Source organism: Rhinolophus hipposideros (genome assembly GCF_964194185.1).
Source record: "Rhinolophus hipposideros genome assembly, chromosome: 3".
Classification (NCBI taxonomy): domain Eukaryota; kingdom Metazoa; phylum Chordata; class Mammalia; order Chiroptera; family Rhinolophidae; genus Rhinolophus; species Rhinolophus hipposideros.
This window is the reverse complement of record NC_138049.1, coordinates 20,065,224-20,089,018: the sequence shown is the minus strand read 5'-3', so window position 1 is coordinate 20,089,018 and position 23,795 is coordinate 20,065,224. Positions and strand designations below refer to the sequence as shown.

Here is a 23,795-nt window from a genome sequence, read left to right as displayed (position 1 = left end):
CAAGTTAGAGTATTTTCTATGTGGACTTTCTACTCAGGAACAGGAAGAGCACTGAGTCTTGGGTTGTATTTCTTTTTTTCTCTGTATAGTGTCATTAGCTTGTGCTTCACAAGCTTATCTCCCCTCATTGTTCTGTTCAGTCTTCTTTGCCATCTTTCTCACCCGTGAGAGTTAGGCATTCATATTGCAGAAGGAAGAGTGAGTAAAGCTGATCTCATTTCACTTAATTTTAAACTTAATTTAAGCTCAAATGTTTTTACATTAAAAAACTTGGTTTTAAATTTTTAATTAAATTTTCACATGTATATCAGTGTGAGAAAAAAGGCTGTAACTTCTGGCATTCAAACCTTAACTTTACTTTTCTCCACTTTCATAAAGTCTCTGGCTACATCACTAGGCCGTTTATCCTGACAGACAAGTGTAACACAACTGAGCGTAATACAACACCACCAGCCTTAGTGCTTAAGTAATTTATGTGCTACTTTAATTAAAATCTGTATAATTGATAATGAAAACAAAAGGTTTCAATCTAGTAAAAATACCACTGATACTGTTTACAAAGTTCTCTAGTGTGACTGGATATAGATTAAATGTATATAATAGGCTGTTAATTGACAAGACTTCCACCAATTTTTTAACTCATTTCTATGAGTTAAAATACCAAATGATGTTCAGAGAATTTAGCCATGAGATCAAGACTTGCCTAAAGCTCACTTTGGTTTTCTGGTGCTTAAGAGGGACGCAAAGATTAAGTTCACTTCCTAGTCCTCTGCCTCTCACAGGGGCATTTAACTGTTTCTGTGTCAAGGATCTTTCCAGTCTGATGAAGTCTATGGACCCCTTCTAAGAACAATATCTATAAAATGTATATTGTAAAATACATAGGGTTTAAAGAAAATCAATTATATAGTTCTCAAAATACTTTTAAAAATCGATGATGTCACAATATTGCTTCTTTGTTCACACATTAAACAAGATGTAATGGCAGTTCATATAACTTCTACAACTATCATATGATACCAAAATGATTTCTACAGAAGACAAATTCACAAGTTATGCTAATACTATCACCGTTTGTTGCTTATATTCACGATTGAAGGAAATGCTAGATTTTAGTTAAAGGTTAATGAAAATAAAGATGTAATTTTTTTTCCTTTTTACTCACAAATGTCTTTAGAACCCTTGTTCTCAAGTGTGTATGTGTGGTTTATATATGTGCATATATACATACTACATATATTCTATATTAAATCTTTTAGAAAGTAAAATACCTCAACCACGTCATGTCAGTGTCCAGCAAAAGTACCTTTAGACTTGTATCCTTAGTATTGTAATCCTTTACTCAAAAGATATTTATCTGGCACTTGGCACACAAAAAAAATCCATTTGAAGACCATTTTGGGTCTTTTCTCAAAGTCACACTTTAATATATAGCATAGCTACCATCCCTCATATAAGAACTTAAACAATAAATATCTCCTAGAATTTGTTATAAGAAAAAAATATTCCTTTCATTAAATGGTATGCTTTTTGGCCTTAACGCCACAAAACTTAGACCAAAATCCATTGCTTTATTTCAGAAATGAATTCAAATTATCTGTACTTTTTACAAACTGTAACATTTTATTGTCATCTTTGCTAGGATCTGTTGATGATGGAGCAAGTGAGAGACTTTGCGGCTAACGTCTACGAAGCTTTTAGTACTCCTCAACAACTGGAGAAATGATTTTTTTCCAACAAAAACTGGGTGGACTTCACTTACTTTTAAAAATATGCTGAATAAGTCAACTAGATAGGGTAATGATTTGTTACCAAAATGCCTAATAAAACTATATTCTTAATCAAAGTTTCATTTCAGAATGAAACAGATTTGTCATCTTAATGTATTTTTAAACTCATCAACAGACTACTTTTTGTGGGCATATCTGAATGGACAGTGCAAATATCAGAATTTGTTACACCATGGATATTAGCTTCAAACTGACTGAAAACTAATGTAGATACTTTTTTTTAATATTTGAAATTCAGTTTACTTTGACATTAATACTGAAGTAAAATCAGGTGGGAAATAGGTGTAAAGTTTGGGAAATATGCTATTTAACCAATCATACAGTTCACTGGACTGTAGTGTACAGGTGTAAATTAGACTTTTCTCCAGTTACTCTTCAAATAAATCAATTATTTGTCTTAAATGTACCTGATGGAGGGCTTTTCTTTTTATGGAAATCAGTGAATTTACCAACCATGATCAGGATTTTTTTTCCTTTATTATTGTTAACAATCCTTAGAAAATTATACAGTGATGTAGAGGCTAAAATTGTGTTGATGCTGTTTACTCAGTTTCTAACTATAGTTTCATTTGTATGTAAATAATTTTAATAACTTACTTTGTATTGATTTTGAGCACAGTGGATATCTTATTGCAATAAAATATTTTAGTAAAATATGGTTTTGTTAATACTTTATAGCTATTTGTCTCATAGCATTTTGCTGTTATTTTGGGAAAATGCTAGTTTTCAAGTTTCACTTTAACTGGTAATATAATTGATGCTTTCTTTTAACTTGTTTTAGAAAAAAATAAATAGCATTTCCTTCTGAAAAGAAATAGTTCACTATCTCTAGTAAATCTGTAAGTGCTGGGTTTATAAGGGTAATTAGAGCAGAAATAAGTGATGTATCAGTGTATTGGATATATTTTCAGTAATATAAGAATATTTTCAGTAACATCGTTTTATGTTCCTCCAACATAACATACCGCTCAATATTGGAAGGTAGACAATGAATTGTGAAGTTTCTTCTAAAGCCAGGCTAGGCCCGAAGCCAACTGCCTGGAAGTCTGTGTCTACAATATTTAAAAAATAAAAAAAATGTAACGGTGGAGAGAGGGCAAATGCTTCTTTTCAACATGTGACAGAATATGTTATTTCTAATACGGTGACAGAGAGACTGTGTTTTGGAAAATTAGTGAATGTGTGTGTAATAGGGCGTCTCTTCCAGCAGTATTAACCCAGGATTTCATCCAAGGAAAATATGAGACTGAACCAGGTGTGGCCTTGTAAGGACAGAAAGCTGATCAGCTGAAAATTATCACCTGGAATCATCTGCATCTGTAGAGTTAATGGCAATTGAAGAGATGACAAGGTAAAAACCAATGTACTTGAAACTAATTGGCCTTAGACATTGCAAATTTGTCTTCCCACAGTACAGTAAGAGCCCTTGTCTGGGACCCTTAAGTTGTTTAATCTAAAAAGTCATTTAAAGCAGAATATCATAAACAATAAATAATACGTGTTCTTAGATATTTTAATTTAAAATGAAATATTTTTTAGTTGCCAATTATTTAATGTAGGAACAAGGCCTTTTCTACCTCTTCAGTATACGTCTGCTTATAGACCTCTATCTTTATACAAATTACATGCATTACATTACTCAGTTGTTAAACAGGTACAAAGTTCTTGTAGATTTTTAGTATATTTCCCCAAATCTTTTAGAGCTGTTTTGTCCACAATTAAATAACCAATACCTTAAGAAATAAATAAAAAGGTAACACACTTTTATCTAGACTTTCTATTCCACTTCAGAAAACAACTCTTCACACATACATGTCATCAGTTCATGTAATCATGATAAAGAGTTCAGCTGGCATCATCAGTTTGGTAAGTATTTAGTTTCCTAGAGCTGCCATAACCACAATTAACTGGGTGGCTTAAATCAACAGAAATTTATTCTCCCACAGTTCTGTCACTCAGAAGTCCAAAATCAAGGTGCAAGCAGGCCATGCTCCCTCTGAAGGCTCTAAAGAAGAATCTTTCCAATCCTTCCTTGACTCACCCAGTTTCTGGTGGCCCCAGGTCTTCCTTGGCTTGTAGCAGCATAACTCCAATTTCTGTCTGTCTTCACCTGGTCATTTTTTCTGTATCTGAGTTCTCTGTCTCTTATAAGGATACTCTCATTTTGGACCCACCCACATTCAATGTGAGCTTATCTCAATACTTATCTGAATTCCATCTGCAAAGACACTATTTCCAAGTAAGATCACATTCTGAGCTTCTGGGTGGACATGACTTGTTGGGGAATATTCAGTATCATTTAATAATAATATTATTCAACCCACTATGACAAACTCAAGTAACCCTTGATAAACATATTTTGCAGCAAGTGGAAATCGAAGTGAAGGGTGTGCCAGACAGAAGCCTGCTAACTGAAAGCCCACAGCTTGCTCTAGCCATCAGTTTGCTTTTTCAAGGAAATGGAGAGCATCAGTTAATCTAGTGAGTTGGTTAAATGGAGATTACTTAAAACAGTTTCTACTTTTCTCCTTCAAACATGTATAATTGTGTTTATTACTGTGCATGTATATATACGTGTGTGTATATATATGTGTGTGTGTATATATACATATATACACACATATGTATATATGTACTTCATATGACCATTTATTTATTTCGAAGTTAAGGAAGATTTTTATGTAATGAGATCTTTTACTTACAAAATTGAAATGAACAGAAGGCAAAACATCTGCCCTTGTTTTCTGTTGTCTTGATTTATATTTGAATAGCCTGACCTTTTAGAGTAATTGTTGCTGCAATATGGCACTCATAAGAAAATGAGACAGAATCTTACTAAAGTGATATCCATATTTCAAATGATATCAATATCTAGATTATTCAGTCTAACAACCTACTTTGGTTTACCTTCAATATCTCTCTTGTCAATTAAGGAAAAATCAAAAGTTACTGAAATTCAAAACGGGATTTTATACCTATTAATAACTCTGAGATAAAAACTGTTGGCTTAAACTAGGTAATGAAAGATCTTATTTTTAATTATCCTTACTGGAATTCTTGCCATCTATCCCATAGATAATTCTAATTTACTGGAATAGTTTTAAATCCTTGTTATGAGTCACAGTTGTACATTTCACATATAAGCAAGACATATCTTAAATTTAAATTGGGGCTCTCATATTTTCACATATTATGTCTGGTTATTAGCACTGCATTTTTTATCAGTGTCTCTGAATACTGAGCTGTATTTTCTCATTTATTTATTTTTTTATTCTCATCCCCTACTCCCTCCCCTTCGGCAACCATCAGCTTATATCTTGGGGTCTGTTTCTTTTTTGCTTTGTTTATTCATTAATTTTGTTATTTTAGATTCCACCTACAAGTGAGCTCATCCAGTATTTGTCTTTCTCTGTCTGATTTATTTCACTTAGCATAATACCCTCTAGGTTAATCCATGTTGTCGCAAATGGCAAGATTTCATTCTTTTTATGGCTAAACATTGTGTGTGTATACCATATCTTCTCTACCCATTGATTTATTGATAGACTTCTAGGTTGCTTCCATATCTTGGCTATTACTAGTAATTATGCAGTGAACATACGGGTGCGTATATCTTTTCAAGTTAGTGTTTTTATTTTCTTCAGATAAATACCCAGAAGTGGAATTGCCAGCTATTTTTCAAATTTTTTGAAGAGTCTCCATACTGTTTTCCATAGTGGCTGTACCAGTTTACAATCTCACCAACAGTGTACAGGAGTTCCCTTTTTTTCCACATCCACTTCAGCTTTTGTTATTTGCTGGTTATTGATGATGCCCATTCTGACAGGTGTGAGGTGATAACTAATTGTGATTTTAATTCTCATTTCTCTGATGATTGATGATGTTGAGCATCTTTTCATGTTTTTTGGCCATCTGTATGTCCTCTTGGGAGAAATGTCTATTCAGATCTTCTGCCCATTTTTTAATTGGACTGTTTACTTATTTTATTTTTTTGGTATTACATTGTATGAGTCCTTCATATATTTTGGATATTAACCTCCCATCAGATGTATCATTTGTAGATATTTTCACCTATTCAGTAGGCTGTCTTTACATTTTGTTGATGGTTTGTATTTTCTCATTTAGCTCCGTAATAGATACTTATTAATTATATCCTATATCTAATTATAATTTTCTTAAATATTTCCACTTTTCTCCTTTATTCTCAATGTGTAAATAAAGGTGGACAGGGTAAGAATTTAAGTGGTTGACAGATTTTAGTATCAAAAATACTTTTTTTAAACAAACAATAACCCTACTTTTAGATTCTATAACACTGTTTTTTTGAGTTTGTTTGGGTTTCTTCCTTTTTTTTTTTTTTTTTTTTTTGCTGTTTCTTAGTCTAGTGTTTGGGATCATGTTAATCTGTCCACATTGTATCTCTAACAAAATGTTAATAGAACAATGGAGTATTACGCAGCCATAAAGAAAAAAGAAATCTTACCATTTGCAACAACATGGATGGATCTAGAGAACATTATGTTAAGCGAAATAAGCCAGAAAGAGAAAGACAAGTACCATATGATCTCACTTATGTGTGGAAACTAAAGAAAAGAATAAGTGAATGAACTAATCAGAAACAGTGCTGGGGACAAAGAGGAAAAACTGAGGTTGTTAGATGAGTGGGGGGTGGGGATAAGGGGAAAGGTGAGGGGATTAGAAAACAGTCGGTAACCACAAAATGGAAAAAAAATAATGTGAAGAATTAAAAAAATAAGAAAAATTAAAAATAAAAATGTTAATAGAGATTTAGAACTATTAAAGTATTTATTCATATAAATACTTTGGCATGGTTTCAAAAATTTGAAATTCAACAATGAGTAATTTTTTTAAAGTTTCTCAGTTTAGCATGGTTTTAGGAACTAAACATGGTGTTTTATTTCACTCTCTATTTGAAGCTTTTTTGTTTGTTTTTTAGAAACAATGAGGTATCCGCATTTGATTAATGTGACAAAATGGAAGCTGTAACACTTCAAATAAAGATCTGGCCATATTGAACATCTTTTGTTGAAGTTAATCAACAGTTAATTAGTGTTTCTTTAAAGTTACATCAAAATTAGTAATATTTTTGCTTCATTATTTTGCTTTATCCTTAGGGAAGATCTAAATTCATTTCCTAATTTTCAACTAGGTTTTCAACTTTAGCTTGCTTGAAGGCAAATGCAGGAAGCAAATTTTTTAAATTAAATTGGAACTCAAATTAGCCCACCTACTAAAATAGGCACAAACCTCCAATCCCACACCCCTTCCTTACCCCCCAAAAAATCTGGATGAATATGTACTAAAATGTTAATAGTGGTGATCTGAACAGTGATTTTATCTTTGAGTATTTCTGTATGTTTTACAATACAGTGAACATGTCAGTTTTATTACTAAGAAGAAAAAAGACATTTTTTTAATGAAAACACAATTACTACAAGCACTGGAAATATGTTAGGTCAAATTTATTATATACCTACCACCTGTATTACTCTGCTAGGGTTGCCATAACAAAATACTGCCAACTGGGTGGCTTAAACAGTAATTTGTTTTCTCACGGTTCTGGAGGCTCCAAGTCCAAGGTGTCATCCGGTTGGGGTTCTCTTGAGGCCTCGCTCCTTGGCTTGCAGATGGCACGTCTTCTGTCTCCTTATAGGGCCTTTCCTCTGCAGGCTTGCATCCCTAATGTCTCTTCCTCTTCTTACAAGGACACCAGTCGTACTGGATTCGGGCCCCACCCTTAGATTTCATTTAACCTTAATGATCTCTTTATAAAGCTCTATCTCCAAAGACAGTCAGATTGGCTTCAACATATGAATTTGGCAGGAGATACCATTCAGTCCTTAATGCCACAGTTCCTAGTTACTCTAAAACACAAATTCCCACCTCTGCTTCAAACATGGAATTAAATTCAAGGGAAGAGATTTCAGTAGCAAATGTAGGGAAGGGAAAAATATTCCCCTACCCTTCTATAGGTTCTTCCAGCCGGTTTAATCAAATTGACATGAGGCAGATAAACAAGAGAAGAAAATCAAACTTAATTACGTACGTATGTGTGGGAACCCCACATACATGAGAGAGTCAGAGACCCCACATACAGGAGAGGTTCAAAGACCAAAAGTTGAAATGAGGTTTATACGGCATTCTGAGCGAAGGTTGAGGTAAGGCGCCTTCAGGCTTCACAGGGGAGGAAGGTCATTCACAGGACGATAAGAAAATCTGATGTTCAGTAATTACACGTTTGCCCTGTCCTACACATAGAGCTTAAAAAGTTATTTCTAGTGATAACTCTTATTATGGGCAAGGCCCCAAATTTAAATTCTTTAAGGGAGAGGTAAAAGTTTCTCATGAGCCTATAGGGTCTTGATTACTTTCAGCTCAAAATAATTCACAAGGTCAAGTGACACATCTTGGGAAGGCCTGTTCTGAACCCCTTCACAAAGTGCACTGGAGAGTTAAAACAGGTACATGCGTAATTTAGGGAAAAAATTAGGGAGTAAGAGGAGGAAAGGGCTGCATTGCCTAAACAGTTATTTGACTTTTCTTGACCTGTTTTACATTAGTTTTCTCCATGTGCTACAATTATAGAAACCTGATATTTTCTCATCTGAGATGTAACTGCAGCATGAACCACCCAGTTGCACATTACATCACATTAGTTAGTGCCAAAGCCCAGCCCCATTTACAGGGCATCTGATGAGAGGTTAGATGTGGCAGTTCTACCGTGATTCCATTTTGGACCTTCAAAGTGGTCCAATGAAGTGGCTGTCCATGTCCCAGTAGTTTAACCTGAAATTAAAAACATACACACAAATGTCTCCAAATGTATCTCTTGGACTCACCTACTTTATTGAGAGGAAGTGGTTGATATTTCTTAAAGCATTGTAAATAGAAGATCCATTTTTTACTTAGTAGTCACAAATTGTTTTAACCCTTGCTCAAAGAGTGCATACATCTGTCTTGCTCCTATATTCTTGCTCCTAGATTATTCTCAAATAAGCACGTGCAGGAGTTGGGAGAGAAGAATTGTAAAGGTTGAATAAAGTGTCTGACTAGAGAAAATGCTGAATAAAGGATCAGGGAAAATGACTCTGGAACCAATCTGCCCAAATTAAGTTCTCACACAGAATGTTTAGAGAAAGGCGTCCCTCCCTTATACTTCCTCCGCAGATTTTCCAATAACCTGCACTAATCCACTATCTGTAATTGTGATTTTTACTGTAATTGTTTTATATCCATAGTCTTATACTAAATGAATTTAAATAAGTAGTTTTCTACATACCTATAAACCAGAAAACTTTGCTTACCATTAGAGCAATATAAACACAAAACCCATGAACTTTTTTTTTTTTGGCTTTTCTTTTTTTTCTTTTTTCTTTCTTTTTTTTTACCATGAACTTTTATGTAACAGTATTAATGAGGGCCAAACAGAATGTTGATAAAATACAAAAATAATGTTATACCCAGGCCACCAAGCTGTAATTAAACATCAGATTTGAACTCCATCTTCTTTTCTGGCTGATCAGCCACAAGCATTAGAAATAAAATATGAAAAGATGACGCAAAGAGAATCATATGGACAATTCACCTCCAAGGAAATTGTCAATATCTTAAAAATAAGCTATAAAATATATCAAAATGAACTCAGTGCCAGACCTAGTGGTTATAATTATTAGATTAACCTGTAACTTTCTCCAAATTTTTTATGAACTTAAAATAGTAGACCCATGACATCTTACTTTTATTCAAATGTACACTATGGTGGGATGTCAAGGGAAAAATCCAAATTCCAGTTTTATGAAAAGAATCATTTTGGATACATATGGTGAATTTGAACAATATAGAATCACTGTGAAGAATATTTTACATTGATATACAGGGAGATAATGCAGCTGTTTTGTAAGTTTAGTTTTCTGAGAAATGAAAGAAAATTTTCAAAGGTTTTGGCCAAAGATTGCCATTGATGAAGCTCATTTTAAAATAACCATAATGAGTAATAAGAGGAATACATCTAAGGCTCCCCTTGCAGTTAAAATTGATGTTTTCATCAGGATGTTCTAGTTAACAATTTAAAGGAACAATAAAGATAAAATTCCCTCTTACCTCTGTTGACCCCAGAGTAGCTTTGGGTTGGCCAAGAATCAACTGTCCTGTTGTGGGCCATTTGAGAAACATGGCATAGACCAATTTTTCTTTAGGTTTAGATGTGTACCTGTTTACAAGGGGGGAAAAAATAGTAATATTTCTCATTTAAGGGTCAGATCTGGAATTATTTACAGAGATACTTGCATTTGGTAAATATTTACTAATGTCTTCATTAATACAGGGAATGAAAAATAGCCCTGTGGTAATGTAAATAGCACCCAAAAGGGATCCCAATTCTACTGAGTGGGGAGGGGAGTTCCCCACACCACAAAACAATTCTCAGACATGATCTGTGGGTCCTACAATTCTGTCCAATTCTGACACTCTCTACATGGAGAGAGTGTCAGATTCCACAGGTTAAGGCTCAGTGCTAGAAGACTCACCAGTCCTCCCAATTCAGATGCCAGTCACAAGTCCAGGTAGTCACCTGGGCTTCTGACCCACAGGCTGTAGGTCAGAGGTTCCAAAGACCTCCTTGGGTTCAACTGATTTGCTAAAGCAATTCACAGAACTCTCAGAAACATTTTACTTACTGGATTACCAGTTTATTCTAAAACGGTATAACTCAGGAACAAGCCAGATGGAAGAGCTGCATAGAGCAAGGTACAGGAAAAGGTGAGGAGCTTCCATGCCCTCTCCAGATGTGCCACTCTCTAGGCTTCTCCACCAACCTGGAAGCTCTCTAAACCCTGTCATTTCGGGTTTTTATGGAACCTTCATTATATAGGTTTTTTTTTATATATAGGCCAATGATTAAATCATTGGCCATTGATGACTGGCTCAACCTCCAGCCTCTCTTCCCTCCCTGGAGGTGGGGAGGGAGAGGCTGAAAGTTTCAAACCTCTAATAATGAGATTTGGGTCTCCTGGCAACCAGCCCCCATCCTTTGATTCTGGTCCAAAAGTCGTCTCATTAACATAACAAAAGACACCATTATAGCTTTATCCAATTAGGAAATTCTCAGAGTTTTAAAGGAGCTCGGTAGCAGAAATACTTTTATCATAAATAACTATCACAGCACCTTCCTCCCCTACTTTCCCAGAACTGAAAAGAATTTCTTGGAACAAAGATTTTTCTAGTACTATGCCTCATCAGACTGTTCTCAGTTGAAATAGGCAGGGAGTATGAGTGAAGGGGGTCAGATGCAAGAATAGATGACTTTCCACCCGCTGATTCAAACCTCCATGTTCCTTATTCAGCAGACACATGTACATATGTCAACACTGATCCAAGTACTGTGCTTGGTGCTAGGGAGACAGTAGAAAACCAGACACCTAGTTCTTTTTCTTATGGAGCTTAGACTAGAGTGAGGAAGACGGACATGAAATAATCACACAGATAATGTAAAAGTGTGAGTTTTGATAAGTACTATGAAGGACAAGAAAATTGAGAGATTTTAACACAGGGATCTCTTTAGATTAGACCATCAGTAAGAAGCTTCTCCAAGAAAATGACAGAGCTTACACTGTAGTGAGAAAAATTGGAATGAGCAAATAAATATATGTCAGGTGATGATTAAGAGCTATGGAGAAAATTGGAGGCAAGTAAGAAGGATGCAGCATGCTAGGTTGGAAAGGAGTGATCTGGGTTATTATTTTAACTAGAAGAGTCAGGAAAGACCTCTTTACGGAGGTGGCATTGTGGAAACCTGAAAAACGTGAGGAAAAGTCATATGAGTATCTGAAGAAGAGAGACTGACAAGCAGAGAAGTCCTAATGCAAGGGTGTGCTTGGCCTGTTGATAGGACAGCAAGGAGGTCAGGGTAGGTGAAGGAGGGGAAGTGAGGGACAGCCTGAGAGCAAACAAGATCACAGACCCAACAAAGAGCCAATTTTCATAGGACCTTGTAAGCCTCAATGAGACCTGGCTTTTTCTCTATGCCTAGAAGTCACTGGAGGAATTTGAGTATGGCTGTGACATAACCTGATTTATTACTTAAAAGATTTTGTTGCAGATAAATTAGTGGGGCAAGGATGGAAACAGATAAGCCAAGAAACTGGAATAATCCGGAGAAGAGACAACGGAGACAAACAGGAGGAGGGCTGCCACAGAGAAGATGAGAAGTGGTCAAATTCTGGCTATGTTTCAAAAATAAACATATTTGCTGATGGGTTGTCTGTGGGATGTAAAAGAAAGGGAAGCTAACAATACCAAAGTTTTTGGCCTGACAACCATCTAAATGGATGCAGCTGCCATTCAGTAAGGATGAGCAAGCTGGTGGGTGGAGCAAATTTAGAGCACAATTTAAAAATCAGGATCTACGTTTTGGACATAAGAGGTATAAGATGCTTTTACTTCCAAGTGGAGATGTTGACTAGGAAGTTGAATACAGGAATCTGGAGTTGAGGAAAAGATGTGTCTGCATTGTAGAGGTCATTGGTATGGCATTTAAAGCCATGAAAATGGATGGAATCACTTGGAGAATGAAGATAAACAGAGAATAGAAATCCAAGGACTAAGTCTCAGGGCACTTCAAGATTTAGTGGTTGAGAACCTGAGGTACAGACAGCAAAGCAAACTAAGAGAGCCAACAGGCACGAAGAAGACGAGGAGAGACAGCAATCAAAGGAGGCAAATGCTGTCATAAGCTCGGAAAATAGGGTCTGGGAACTGATCCTGGATTTGGCAAGGGAGAGATTATTACGGGCTTTGATGACAGTGACACTGAGAGTGGGGGGCCAAGGCGTTACTACAGGGAAGAACTGGAGCAAGAAATCGGAGATAGCAAGTGAAAACAATTCTTATATCATGTTTTACAAGAAAGGAAATGAGAGAAAATGGGAAGGTGACTGAAAACCTAAATAGGGTCAAAAGAGTACTTATTTTAAGATGAAAGAAATAACATATTTGTATATGATGGGAAAGTATCTAATAAAGAGGGGAAACTGAAGATGAGAAAACAGAGAGAACTGCTAAAACAATGTCCTTGAGTGAATAGCGAGTGATGGGATCCATCACATAGGACTCGGCCTTAAAGCCAAAAGTGAATTTACTTGACGTGTGTGTGTGTGTGTGTGTGTGTGTGTGTGTGTGTGTGTGTTTAGCTGCCCAGGGGCTGGCATGGAATTAGAGCTGAATTTAGTCAAAATTGAGATTTTAATGAGTATGACAGAGGGAGAGAATTAAGGAGTTTGCAATGGAGTAACCGGCTACGGAATCTGACCTTGATAAGGAAGAAAAGATACAAGAGGGTAAGACAGGAGGGACAGATGATACGTGATGGGATCAAAGATGGTGTGATCAATGGATTACAGATCCCTTTGGAAGCTGAAGTGCTATGTGGAATGAGCTAAAATAAGAGAGACCGTAGTGGAATGCTTTAAGTTCAGATCATGGAAGGAGTGCAATCGCTGGTAATTCAGGTCTAAGGTATGACCAAAAGAAGAGGTAGCAAAAATAGAATGGACAAGATCCCTAGAAAAGAAGAGGTGCAGGAATTGAGGGCCAGCACATTAAAACTGTAAATACAGACATTAAATGACTGAAAATCACGTTAAGGGTAGTTCTGGGGACAGGGACAGTGAGCCAGGGCTAAAATCTCAAAGGATTTTAAGGATGTACTCAGGAGTCTATTGTGTATGAAAACGGGATTCTACGGAAAGTAACCTTCACAGGACAATCTGATCATAGGTCGTGGTGGGTAGTCACACCTCAGTCATATAACTTTTTTAGTAAAAGGTTTACCTTTGCCTTAAGCAAGCCCCATCCATTGCTTGTGTGTATTTAGGTTAACATACCTTTGAAATAAGTGTGACTACCCTCAAGTCACACTTGGTTAACTACCCTGTAACCCAATCCCCACTTTGCTTTCTCCCACTTTCATGTAATCTTCTCTATGTTCCCTCCTTAATTTCAAATGCATAAAAGAAACTGCCAAACTTGCCGTCTCAGGAGCATTTTAAATCTTGCTGCCCAGCATTTGTCATTAGTTTTGGCTCAAATAAACTCATAATTCTCTACAGTTGTAGGCGTTTCTTACATCAACACTGTAGATGACTGGTACTAGGAGGGGAAGCATATATGATGAAACCAAGGGCAAAAGAGCTCTAACCAGTGGGAGGGGAGAGCAGGGCCACCTGAGGTTGGTGACACTGGTAGGAGCCACACACAAGACTTTACAAGCCTTGTTAAATATCTTGGTTTTTAGCTTTACTTATTGAAAGAAAACTTAATGGAATGATGGTTAATAACTGTGACGTCCCAGATCAGACACCCTCATAGACAAATATAAGCAGAGAAAAAAATTCCAACACCAATTTAAGCTAGCTTCTGTGAAATGAAGGCTCAGTACTGAGTTCTCATTATGGCTGCTCCCAAACCCAACATTCTAAAATTCTGTAATTAGCTGCTTCTGTCTACATTACTTTATTTTCCTCAATGAGCTGACAATATTTTTAAGTCATAAATCAAGTGAAATCAGAGAACATTTAGTCTAATCGTTTGCTTTATATTTGATCAGGCTATAATCACTTTAGTAGCAACACATGGTAAATTCTCAGAGCTTCACTCATACCACCCTTATTTATGTATGTTAAGACCCAACATCAGAAGCCATCATAACTGCAGAGTCTGATTCAGGCACTCACTGGCACACAGAACCTTCCAAAGCTCAGACAAAAATCTGAGGCAAAGAATACCTTTAAAGAATACCATAAAAAGAAAAATTAGCAAGTTCAGATAATTAATTTAAAAGAAATTTCAGGTTTAGATTTATTTGAATAATATGAACAAGTGACAATTTTTAATGAATTAAAATAATGCTGTTATTTGAGCTGGTTTTAATATTTTTTCTGCCCTCTGGGCACCTCTTGCTTGCTAATATCATGTGATACAACCTCTGCAAAAGTTAGAATTTACTTAATTGAATTAACAGAAGTCTCACTCATCAATTAACCACTCAGCATTTTTTACTTTTCTGAATGGCTTACAACTTTTGTGAGAGCTGACTACTTCTCACTATAATTTGTCCACCATTAGGAGGTATCTAGAGATGACTTAGGCTCAATTCACTAAACAAAAAGCGTTCAAGAACATGCTGATTTCTGTCCTTCCCTCTCTTTACAATAAATAAAGTTCGGAAAGTGTTTTGTAGAGATAGGCCTTCAACCAATTTCCATTTTTATCCTACTTTTCTCTTCATATATACTCAGAGAAATTTTAAATACCTTCCTCTATCAGATCGTACCTGGTAACAAGAGTAACGTACCATACATCTGGGGTGACTGTGTCATTCTGGGATCTCCAAGTAATAGTTTCGTAAATGGCTTCTCCATTGACTTTTAGCCAGGTCCCCATTTGCCTTAATCGCTCCTCAAAAATTGGAGAAATGGTGCCATCTTGTGTGGGCCCAATATTCATCAAAAGATTGCCTCCACATGAAACTGTTTCCACCAGTTGCTAAACAATTAAGAATAAACATAGTTTTTAGAGAGATAAAACAATTCCTTTGTGAGAGTGTTAGTATGTTGTGTGTTTGGACTTACACATGCACATGTAGTCACTCTCTAGGAGAACAAACATGGAAGACTGAATAACGTCCTATGTTTATAGGCCATTGAGCTACACACATTATAAAATATAATCCTCACACACCCACACTATTAAGAATATTACCATAGTAGTTACTAGACATTTTAGGGTACCTTCACCAATTCTTCGATGGTAAGGTAGTCAGAGATTCCAGCATTCCTCCTATAGCCCCAGGAAAACTTGTCTATTGTCATGCAGTTTTCCCATTTATGTGGCAAAAGATGTCCTGGGTTATAACGATCACTGCAGGTATAGTAGCCGCCATGCTTACAGATACTGCCAGCTCCCCAACGGTCATTGGTGACTACTGTGTCCCGAACTGGGCTGAAATGAAAAGGATACATTTTATAAACAAAAAGTAAAATTTTTTGACACAAAAGGACATATCACTGAAAAGAGAGCTGGCTGAAATCTACTCCTGAAAATTCGCCGTCGTTTAATACAATGCAAAGCTCCTGGTTTTGAAGTCAAACAAACCTGGGTGGGTTGCAATCCTGTCTGTCCCTTTCCAAGCTCACTGTCCTAGAGCAAGTTACCTAAACTAACTCCTCCAAATAATCAATTTCCTCAGATAGTATTTGAACAGAAGTAAGTTATATAAAACACCTAGCCCAGTGTCCAGCCACACAGCACTCCTAAGAGTATTGTACTATTATTTGCAGCTTCCCCCGTCCCCATATTGTGAATGATAGCCAAAACTGAATTTACAATCAAAATGTTTTCTCACCTATGACTAAATAAATCTCACACATACATTCTAGCCATTCTTTTTCTGTTACAGTTGTGCCTAGTATTGAAAAAAAGTCTCAGAAAAGTTGACTGTTGCCATCATGGAATTCGCTGTGGCATGAAATATCCCCATAGCATTATTGATCCTGGCAGGTGGGACCTCCTGCACCTCTCTACTTAGAGGGGACAGTTTTGATTCACAAATTGAAGCGGGTGGCTCCCAGTCTTTTCATTGGAAGGAGTACCTGGAAGAACTGCTGTTATAAATATCAAGAGCTCTCCACAGTATTTGGATGTGCACCGTTTGTGGGCCCAGGGAACACAAGCAGACCACTCCCTGGCTTCCTAGCACAATACCAAGTACCTTCTGATTACAAATATAAATTGGTTCCATATAGTTCAAGCCTAATAGAGGAGCTCAATCAGAACTCCCTGTTCTAATGAGACAGGGTGAAACATGCAGTAAGAGAGAACAGGAAAAGGTGACAATGCTGACGATGACAGAAAAAAAGAGACAGAGAAGGGGACACTGACTAGACAGCAAAGGTTATCAAAGAGTAAGAGAATAAAAACAAGGAGTAATCAGAGGAATTGAAAAGCACACAATCAGAAACAATAGAGTTGTCCCAGAATAGATGAAAATAGGGACCCACAAAATGAGTATCTTCAAAACTCTGGATTCTGTGATTTTTAGTCTGATTTCAAAATCAGACTGTTGAGTTGTATTTGATTCCTGATTTGAAACTCTTGATTATTTTGAGTAAATACTGGCATTATTTATGATTTCCTCCCCGCTACCACACATGAGCCTGAAAGGAACTATTTCAAGAAGCAAGGGCATGAAAATGTTATCCTTGTTTTCAGAACCTGGAAGGTCACTACAACAATCTAATCGCATACACGCCTTTCATTGTACAGCCAAGCTAAGAAACCTGTGCTGTTCCAGTAGCAATCAGGCGCTCCTCCATCACCATCTGACCACAGGACCTCGGGCCGGTACTTAGTCACCAACTCATAGAGCTCAGGCAGCATCTTAGAAACTGGAAATTGTCGCTTCTGGAATGAACTGGATTGATCGTCAAGGAAGAGCGGATGGAACCACTCAAAAAGGGAATAGTACAGTCCGAAATGCAGGTCGGTACTGGTCCGTACGGCTACCTCAAGTTCCTTGACAATGTCCCTCATCGGCCCCTCATCCACAGCGTTCCAGTTCCACGAGTACTCGGAGCCCCACAAGGTGAAGCCTGCACAAGGATAGGAAAAACCTGTGTAAGTGTATGGATTTGTTGTAGTAAATACCTGTCCAAACGCCACAACAGAGGTGATCGTAGGTACCATATATAAATAACTGCTTCTACAAACAACTTGCATGGCAACTTTTTTCATAGTAGAGATTTTGCTTTTATACAAGAAGCAAATGAGAATTTCAAGGAAGTAGAACCGAGGTTTGTAAAAGTAACTCTCAGGACACCCATAAGGTCTTCACAGTTTGATCTAGCTTCTGGGTTTTCCCTCTTAGAATATACGCTCCTTGAGGAACAGCACGTCTGCAGTGTTCTCCGCCATCTCCCCCACCAACTGCTAGCACTGGGTCTGACACAAAATCAACAATCAACATTAGCAGACCTCATTGGAGATTAAAGTACATTCCCTGGCTTTAGGATTATTTGTTTTATTACAGTGTGATTTTTAGAGCACTGGTGATCCATGTGTCACAGTAAATCTCCTTTAGTCTCATTATTCATTTAACAAGGGGTGGGCTGGGGATGGGGGTGGGAGTGGGTACGACCCTATTGCTCAGTAGTTCTGTACTTTAAAATACTATACCCACCATTTGTAATCTCATCCTACTGTAAAGTCATAAGCTTAGATGTCACTCTTTCAATTACCCACCAACTAAATGGTTGAGAAAAATAATGTCTGCCATTAGACAAGCACTTTGAAATAATTCGTATTTTAAAAGGAATTTGCCTTTAGATGGCTGGTTGTTCTATGTAAAAATATTAGAACCAATATATAAACTGAAATACTTAAGAAATCATATAAAAGCCTCAAAATTTTTAGTTAGTGCCTAGGAACATAGGTAGGTTGTTATTACCCCGCTGAAATCTAAGGGAATCTTTGAGAATAGTCATGTACATAAGGCGCTTTTGGTGAAACACTTGACTCTTGTAACTTAGGACACGTCTAAGATGGACACACTGTTTAGATGCATTGTTTAAGACCCTTTTAAAAGAACTCACACTTGTTCCAAAGATGTCTGTGGTAAGCTTCAATGCAAGTGTGGATGTTTAGAGTCTTATTCAAAATGTTTCAGCGTGACAGGCCCTCATGTTGGGCCGTGCTAAAATCACGTGGGTGTTCAGTTCAGCATTACAACCATAAACTCACACAGCAGTCTTCCTGCCTAACCAAGTGCAGCAGGGTCTTTTCCACAAGCAATGAAAACATCTGACAACATGGGTCCTCGGAAAGTTTATAAACATGAGCTTCATCATCTGTCCTCACAGTATGACTGAGACTTGTTTTGTTCTTTTAATAAGTTCACTATGTAATTCTTTGTGCCATACAACTTGGAGAAGTTCTTAGAGCAGGAAATCAACACATTCACAAACAAATACACTTCATAAATATTCATCTAAACAGGAGAAACATCTACAGGAGAAAATCATTCAGCTAGTAGAATGTGGCCAAAGGGGACAATATTCTAAGATAATTCCAGATTTGTGGTTTTGGTTCTTCCCTCACCCCTGAAGAAAACAATGAGGCAAAATTTCTTACGCCAAGGCAAAGATGTCAAACAGAGGAAACTATCAGATCACTTAACAGGAAGTTAAGACAATAATGATTTGTTGATGCTTCCTGATCTTATAAATACCAAAATGGTAATGGATGGAAATGATTCTGTGAATGTAGGACCAACGTGATGGTTAACTTTATGCGTCAACTTGACTAGGCCACAGAGTGCCAAGATATTTGGTAAAACATTATTCTTGGTATGTTCATGAGGGTATTTCTGCATGAGATAAACATTTGAATAGGTAGGCTGTATAAAACAGATTGCCCTCCCCAATGTGGTGGGCCTCATCCAATCTGTTGAAGGCCTGAATGGAATAAAAAACTGAGTAATAAAGAATTCTTTCTCTCTGCCTTTCTTTCAGCTAAGACGTTGGTTTTCTCCTACCTTTGGACTCAGACTTGGACTAAACCTACATCATCTGCTCTCCTGGTTCTCAGACCTGCAGACTCAGACTGGAACTATACCATCGGCTCTCCTGGGTCTGGACTTCTCAGCCTCCATAACGGTGTGAGTCAATTTCTTAAAATAAATCTCTTTATATCTATTATACTTCCTTTGAGTTCTGTTTCTCCAAAGAGCCCTGACTAATACAAACACTCTGTTCCCTTCTAGTCTTCCACCATCTCTGATATTTCTGAGCACCATTACAGTTCCATAATCCTTTTCCTTTTAAGTTATCTGTGTCACTTTCATCACTAGCAAATTGTCTACCATTTTGCCATGTAAGAGTTGGCCAAAAGCACAGCCATGTATGTCGGTAAGAATGCAAGACTACAGTGGCATAATGCCCATGGTACCCAAGATGTTACAGAGGTGGAATGAAAGGAAAGAGTGCAATTCTAATTATAAACTTTGACCTGCAACCCACATCCCATTTCAAATAACTTTACTCAAATTTTTGAAATATGGTTAAATATGCACATAACAAAATGTGATCCTTTTTAAAAATTCTTTTTCTCTGTTATGTGGAGGGTATGATTTTCTGCATACCTAATGCCTCTTAATTGAGTGGAACATGTTGTCCCCTAAATTATAAGCAAAATCAGTAACCACTTATGGTTGTCCTAAGAGAAAACTCTGAGTTCACGTGGATGATCTTGCTTTAGTTTTTACTTCCAAAAGAACTACTTTACATTCGATAACTATTGTCAGTGTTTGCAAATGTTGCATTTACTTACCTTCATGATGTTTGGAAGTTAAGACAACATATTTGGCACCAGAAGCCTGAAAAATATCTGCCCACTGGCTCGCATTAAAAAACTTTGCTGTAAATAGTGGCCCAAAATCTTCATATTTGAAACCAGGAGGGTAATTATTTTTCATAAAGTCCACAAACTTTTGTATCTTTTCCTTTTGCCAATACCACCTAAGGGGAGGAACAGAAACAGAATACATAGAAACATTTGAAATAATTGCACCAGCTCCCTTTACTAATTCCCCCTTACTCAAATATTACCCAGATTCTCTTTCTCATTTCATCTAAGTTCAACATTGCCTTAAAGAAAGCTTGTGTAAACCCAAACTATTCTCACTTCTATCTATCCCTCTGTGAAATCCACTCAGCTCATAAACTGGGACATTCTAGACAACCCAGCCACCCATTCGTTATTAATTCCCCACTTTTAAATTGCAGCATGTAGTATCTTTGTAATGTAAGTGCTAAAGACTTCACAGGGAAGAGGGGTGCCTAAAATATAACATGGATCCACTGGCAGAGAACAAGTGGAGGAAGAGGCAACACTAAAATTAAGAAGACACTGTTACTGTCATATACTGACTCAACCTCCAAGGATTACTTGTTATATGCATTTATTCTGAGCAATGGGGCCTCAACTTCCTAAGCAAGCCTTCATGAGGAAAACTGTATCAAAAAACAATATACACTGTAGAGAAATACAGCAGTAACTAGGCCCCACCTCTGACCCATCCTCTACTTCTTCCACCACCACGCCTTTCATAGGAGTCTTTCTATAGAATGAGCAATCCCTAATCAGCACCACCTCCCCAAAGATGACCAGGAGGTGCTTCCTGCTGAGAAGACTTCATTGAAGATATATGTCACAGGCACTATTGTTTGCCTGCTCAAAAGTCAGATACATAATTTCCCAGCTTCCACTGCAACTTGTATATAGACACATCGTAACCCATGCTGGCCAATGGAATTTAAGGGGAAGCCAACTTCCGGGAATGTGTTCCTCGCTAATAAGAAAAACCAGCCTTCCTGTGTTTGGGCAAAGTTGTGTGAAGTGATGCCTGGCCACCATCATACGAGTATGACCATGAAGGAACAAGTCAAAAGGCTGAGGATGACAGAGCGAGCCTATGTCTTTGATTTCATCAATGAGCCAACTACCTCTAAATTTGACAACAAGCCCCTATTATTCCATGTTTTATTTGGATTTTCTATACCTTGAAGTGTAAGTATTCTAATTGATCTATGACACATTTTTACCTTTTCAGTCGAATTACAAAAAACAAACTGAGACAGTCATAAAGTTGAAAAAGAATAAGGAATTTCTTCTATTTTCTCCTAGGCCAGTCTAATTTGAAGCTTCATTCTCTATATTGTCTAGAGTCACTTTTCAAATTTCATACTAATAGACGTGAAAAGAGGCACTTAAACAGTCGGTCATTTATATTTGGCTTTGAACTACATTCAGGACAGTCAGATATACTCATCACCACTGTAGACTGCCTACAAGTCACATTAGGATGGGGAGCAGAGGTTTAGAAAGGACACGAAGGGAAACCATAGATAATTAAAGAAACTTTCACAGGGTTCATGCACTTCCAGACCATTAGGAATATACTCTGTTTTGTTTGAGAAGTATCTTTATTGTTCTAGGTCACCACAACAACCGTGTGTTCATTTGTAGAAAATGAAAATTTAACCATCACAAAGAATAAAATTACTTAAAACTAGGTGTTTTTGGCAGAGCACTGGTCTCAATTAACAAATGTCAAATCCTCTTCCAGCACCAAATGTATATTTACCTACGCTTCAGGGCTGAACAAAATGGTAACTTAAAATATAATGTATTATATTTAATAAAAGGAAAAAAATCTGTTAATTTATGTACCTAGCTAATCTGAAACATTTCAAAACTAACCTCAAAATGCCTGAGAGCACAAAACTTGCAAAGAGAGATTTGTAACATCCTGAAATAAATATGTTTGCCAACACATGGTATGGGAAGAAATAATCCCTTGTTTTACCATAAGTTTATTTCAAAAGAGTCAATGAATAGACCTCCAGAGCTGACGCAACTGGCTTGATTTCATAAGAGACATTAGTGGTTGCCGAAAGTCAATCTCATTATAGAAATGGTAGAATGTATACTATGTAATGTTAATACAATATAGAGCTTACAATATACTCTATATTGTATCTACTTTATATAGTGTACATTAAATTTGACTTTATATATATAATATAGATTTAAATAACTCATTGTTTATTTTTATTTTACTTAGGAATACATGTGTTTGTATGCATATATATGTATATAGTTTATGTGTAAGCATGTATATTATGCATACACACATATACTATATACACACACATATACTATATACATACTATATACATGTATATATGATTACATTTCTATCTTGAGGAATTTAGTACCTGGAGTACTTAATCAGGAAAGGTGTATGAAACACTTCAAAGTTGTAAGAGATTACATGCACATTTTTACAGGTCTCAAGGTAAAGTTCAAAGAGCAACTTTTTTGTGCAGCACCTTACTTGTAGTAGGCTATTAATAATTAAGATTTGTTTTATTAGGGTAACATTCAGAACCTTTTTAAAAAAAATTCCTAGAGACACACATTTTAACATTAAAGAGCCAGTGCAGGCAGACGTCTCACATACCCATGAATTTCTGTTCTAAGCATACTTCATGGCAAAACGACTGAATATTGGCAGGTAGCAGATGGGACATTGAGTCTGAGTATTGAGTTTAGGCTCAAGCTTCACCCCACATAGTTTGACCCTGCACAAGTCGATTGGTTTCTGCTGGTTGAATCGTGTGACGGTTATACTGTAGTGTGACGGCTACAACTTGATAAGTGCAACCAACTATCCAGAAGCTGAGAAGCCAAAGCCCCATTAAGTATCTGACAACTGCAGCCACACGGAGGGAAAAGTCAATGTTCATCCAGGATGAACCCGTTACACAGTAAGTTCTACATTTAACAACCGGAAATTCTAAACGCAGTTAAAACAGCGTGGGAGGCGAAAGTGGCAAGTGAGCAAAACAAGGAGCCCAAGGCGGTGGGTCGGGTCGTGACTGGAGCCCGGGGGACAAAAGCTGTGTCAGAGGGTGCGGAGGGAGGCGCACTCACCAGAACCATTCGCTCCCGAAACTGGGCACGGAGAACACGCCCCAGTGGATGAAGATGCCGAACTTGGCCTGGTCGAACCAAGCGGGCAGCGGCCGGCGGTCCAGGGACTCCCAGGTGGGGTCGAACCGTGCGGCGCCGCCGGCGGGACACTGCGTGGGCAGCAGCAGCAGCAGCAGCAGCGGCGGCGGGAGCCGGAGCGCGAGCCCTGGCAGCTCCCGGGGCAGCATGTCCGGCGCCGTCCCGGCCCTGTACACGCTCGGTCCTTCCGCGTCTCCTACGTACGCTCCGCCACTGTCACCTGACTACGCTGTCTCCTAGAAAGGCACCCTGCCCCGCTGGGGGGGGGCGTGGCCGCTGGGGGGCGCTGCAGCTGAAGGCCCGGGCCGGCTGCAGGGCTTCCTCGCACAGCTAGGGAGCCGGTAACAGCCCTACGCCAGC

At 37.5% G+C, this 23,795-nt stretch overlaps 2 protein-coding genes across 4 annotated transcripts in view; one reads left to right on the top strand and one right to left on the bottom strand.

Annotated features, from left to right (window-relative positions):
• The window catches only part of PEX3 (peroxisomal biogenesis factor 3), a 38,101-nt gene extending 31,276 nt beyond the window's left edge, over window positions 1–6,825 (top strand). Inside the window, exons 12-13 of one of the 2 annotated variants that reach the window (XM_081044274.1) lie at window positions 1,643–4,271; window positions 6,748–6,825. In XM_081044274.1, coding sequence (XP_080900400.1) covers window positions 1,643–1,726 — 84 coding nt within the window. In that variant the 3' untranslated portion in view covers window positions 1,727–4,271; window positions 6,748–6,825. Of the gene's footprint in view, window positions 1–1,642; window positions 4,272–6,747 lie in introns of those variants that run through there. The other variant, XM_081044273.1, reaches the window with a different exon arrangement.
• FUCA2 (alpha-L-fucosidase 2) lies at window positions 6,159–23,643 on the bottom strand. Of its 2 annotated transcripts, none has more exons than XM_081044271.1 (7): window positions 23,358–23,643; window positions 20,190–20,377; window positions 17,116–17,455; window positions 15,596–15,806; window positions 15,139–15,350; window positions 9,912–10,020; window positions 6,159–8,597 (listed from the first exon to the last, which is right to left on the bottom strand). In XM_081044271.1, the coding sequence occupies exons 1-7, from the start codon at window positions 23,582–23,584 to the stop codon at window positions 8,454–8,456; spliced, it is 1,431 nt and encodes a 476-aa protein (XP_080900397.1). In that variant the 5' UTR covers window positions 23,585–23,643; the 3' UTR covers window positions 6,159–8,453. The 2 variants fall into 2 exon arrangements, with proteins under 2 accessions (XP_080900397.1, XP_080900398.1); XM_081044272.1 differs by having other exon boundaries at window positions 15,160–15,350.
• Between the last annotated feature and the right edge of the window lie 152 nt (window positions 23,644–23,795).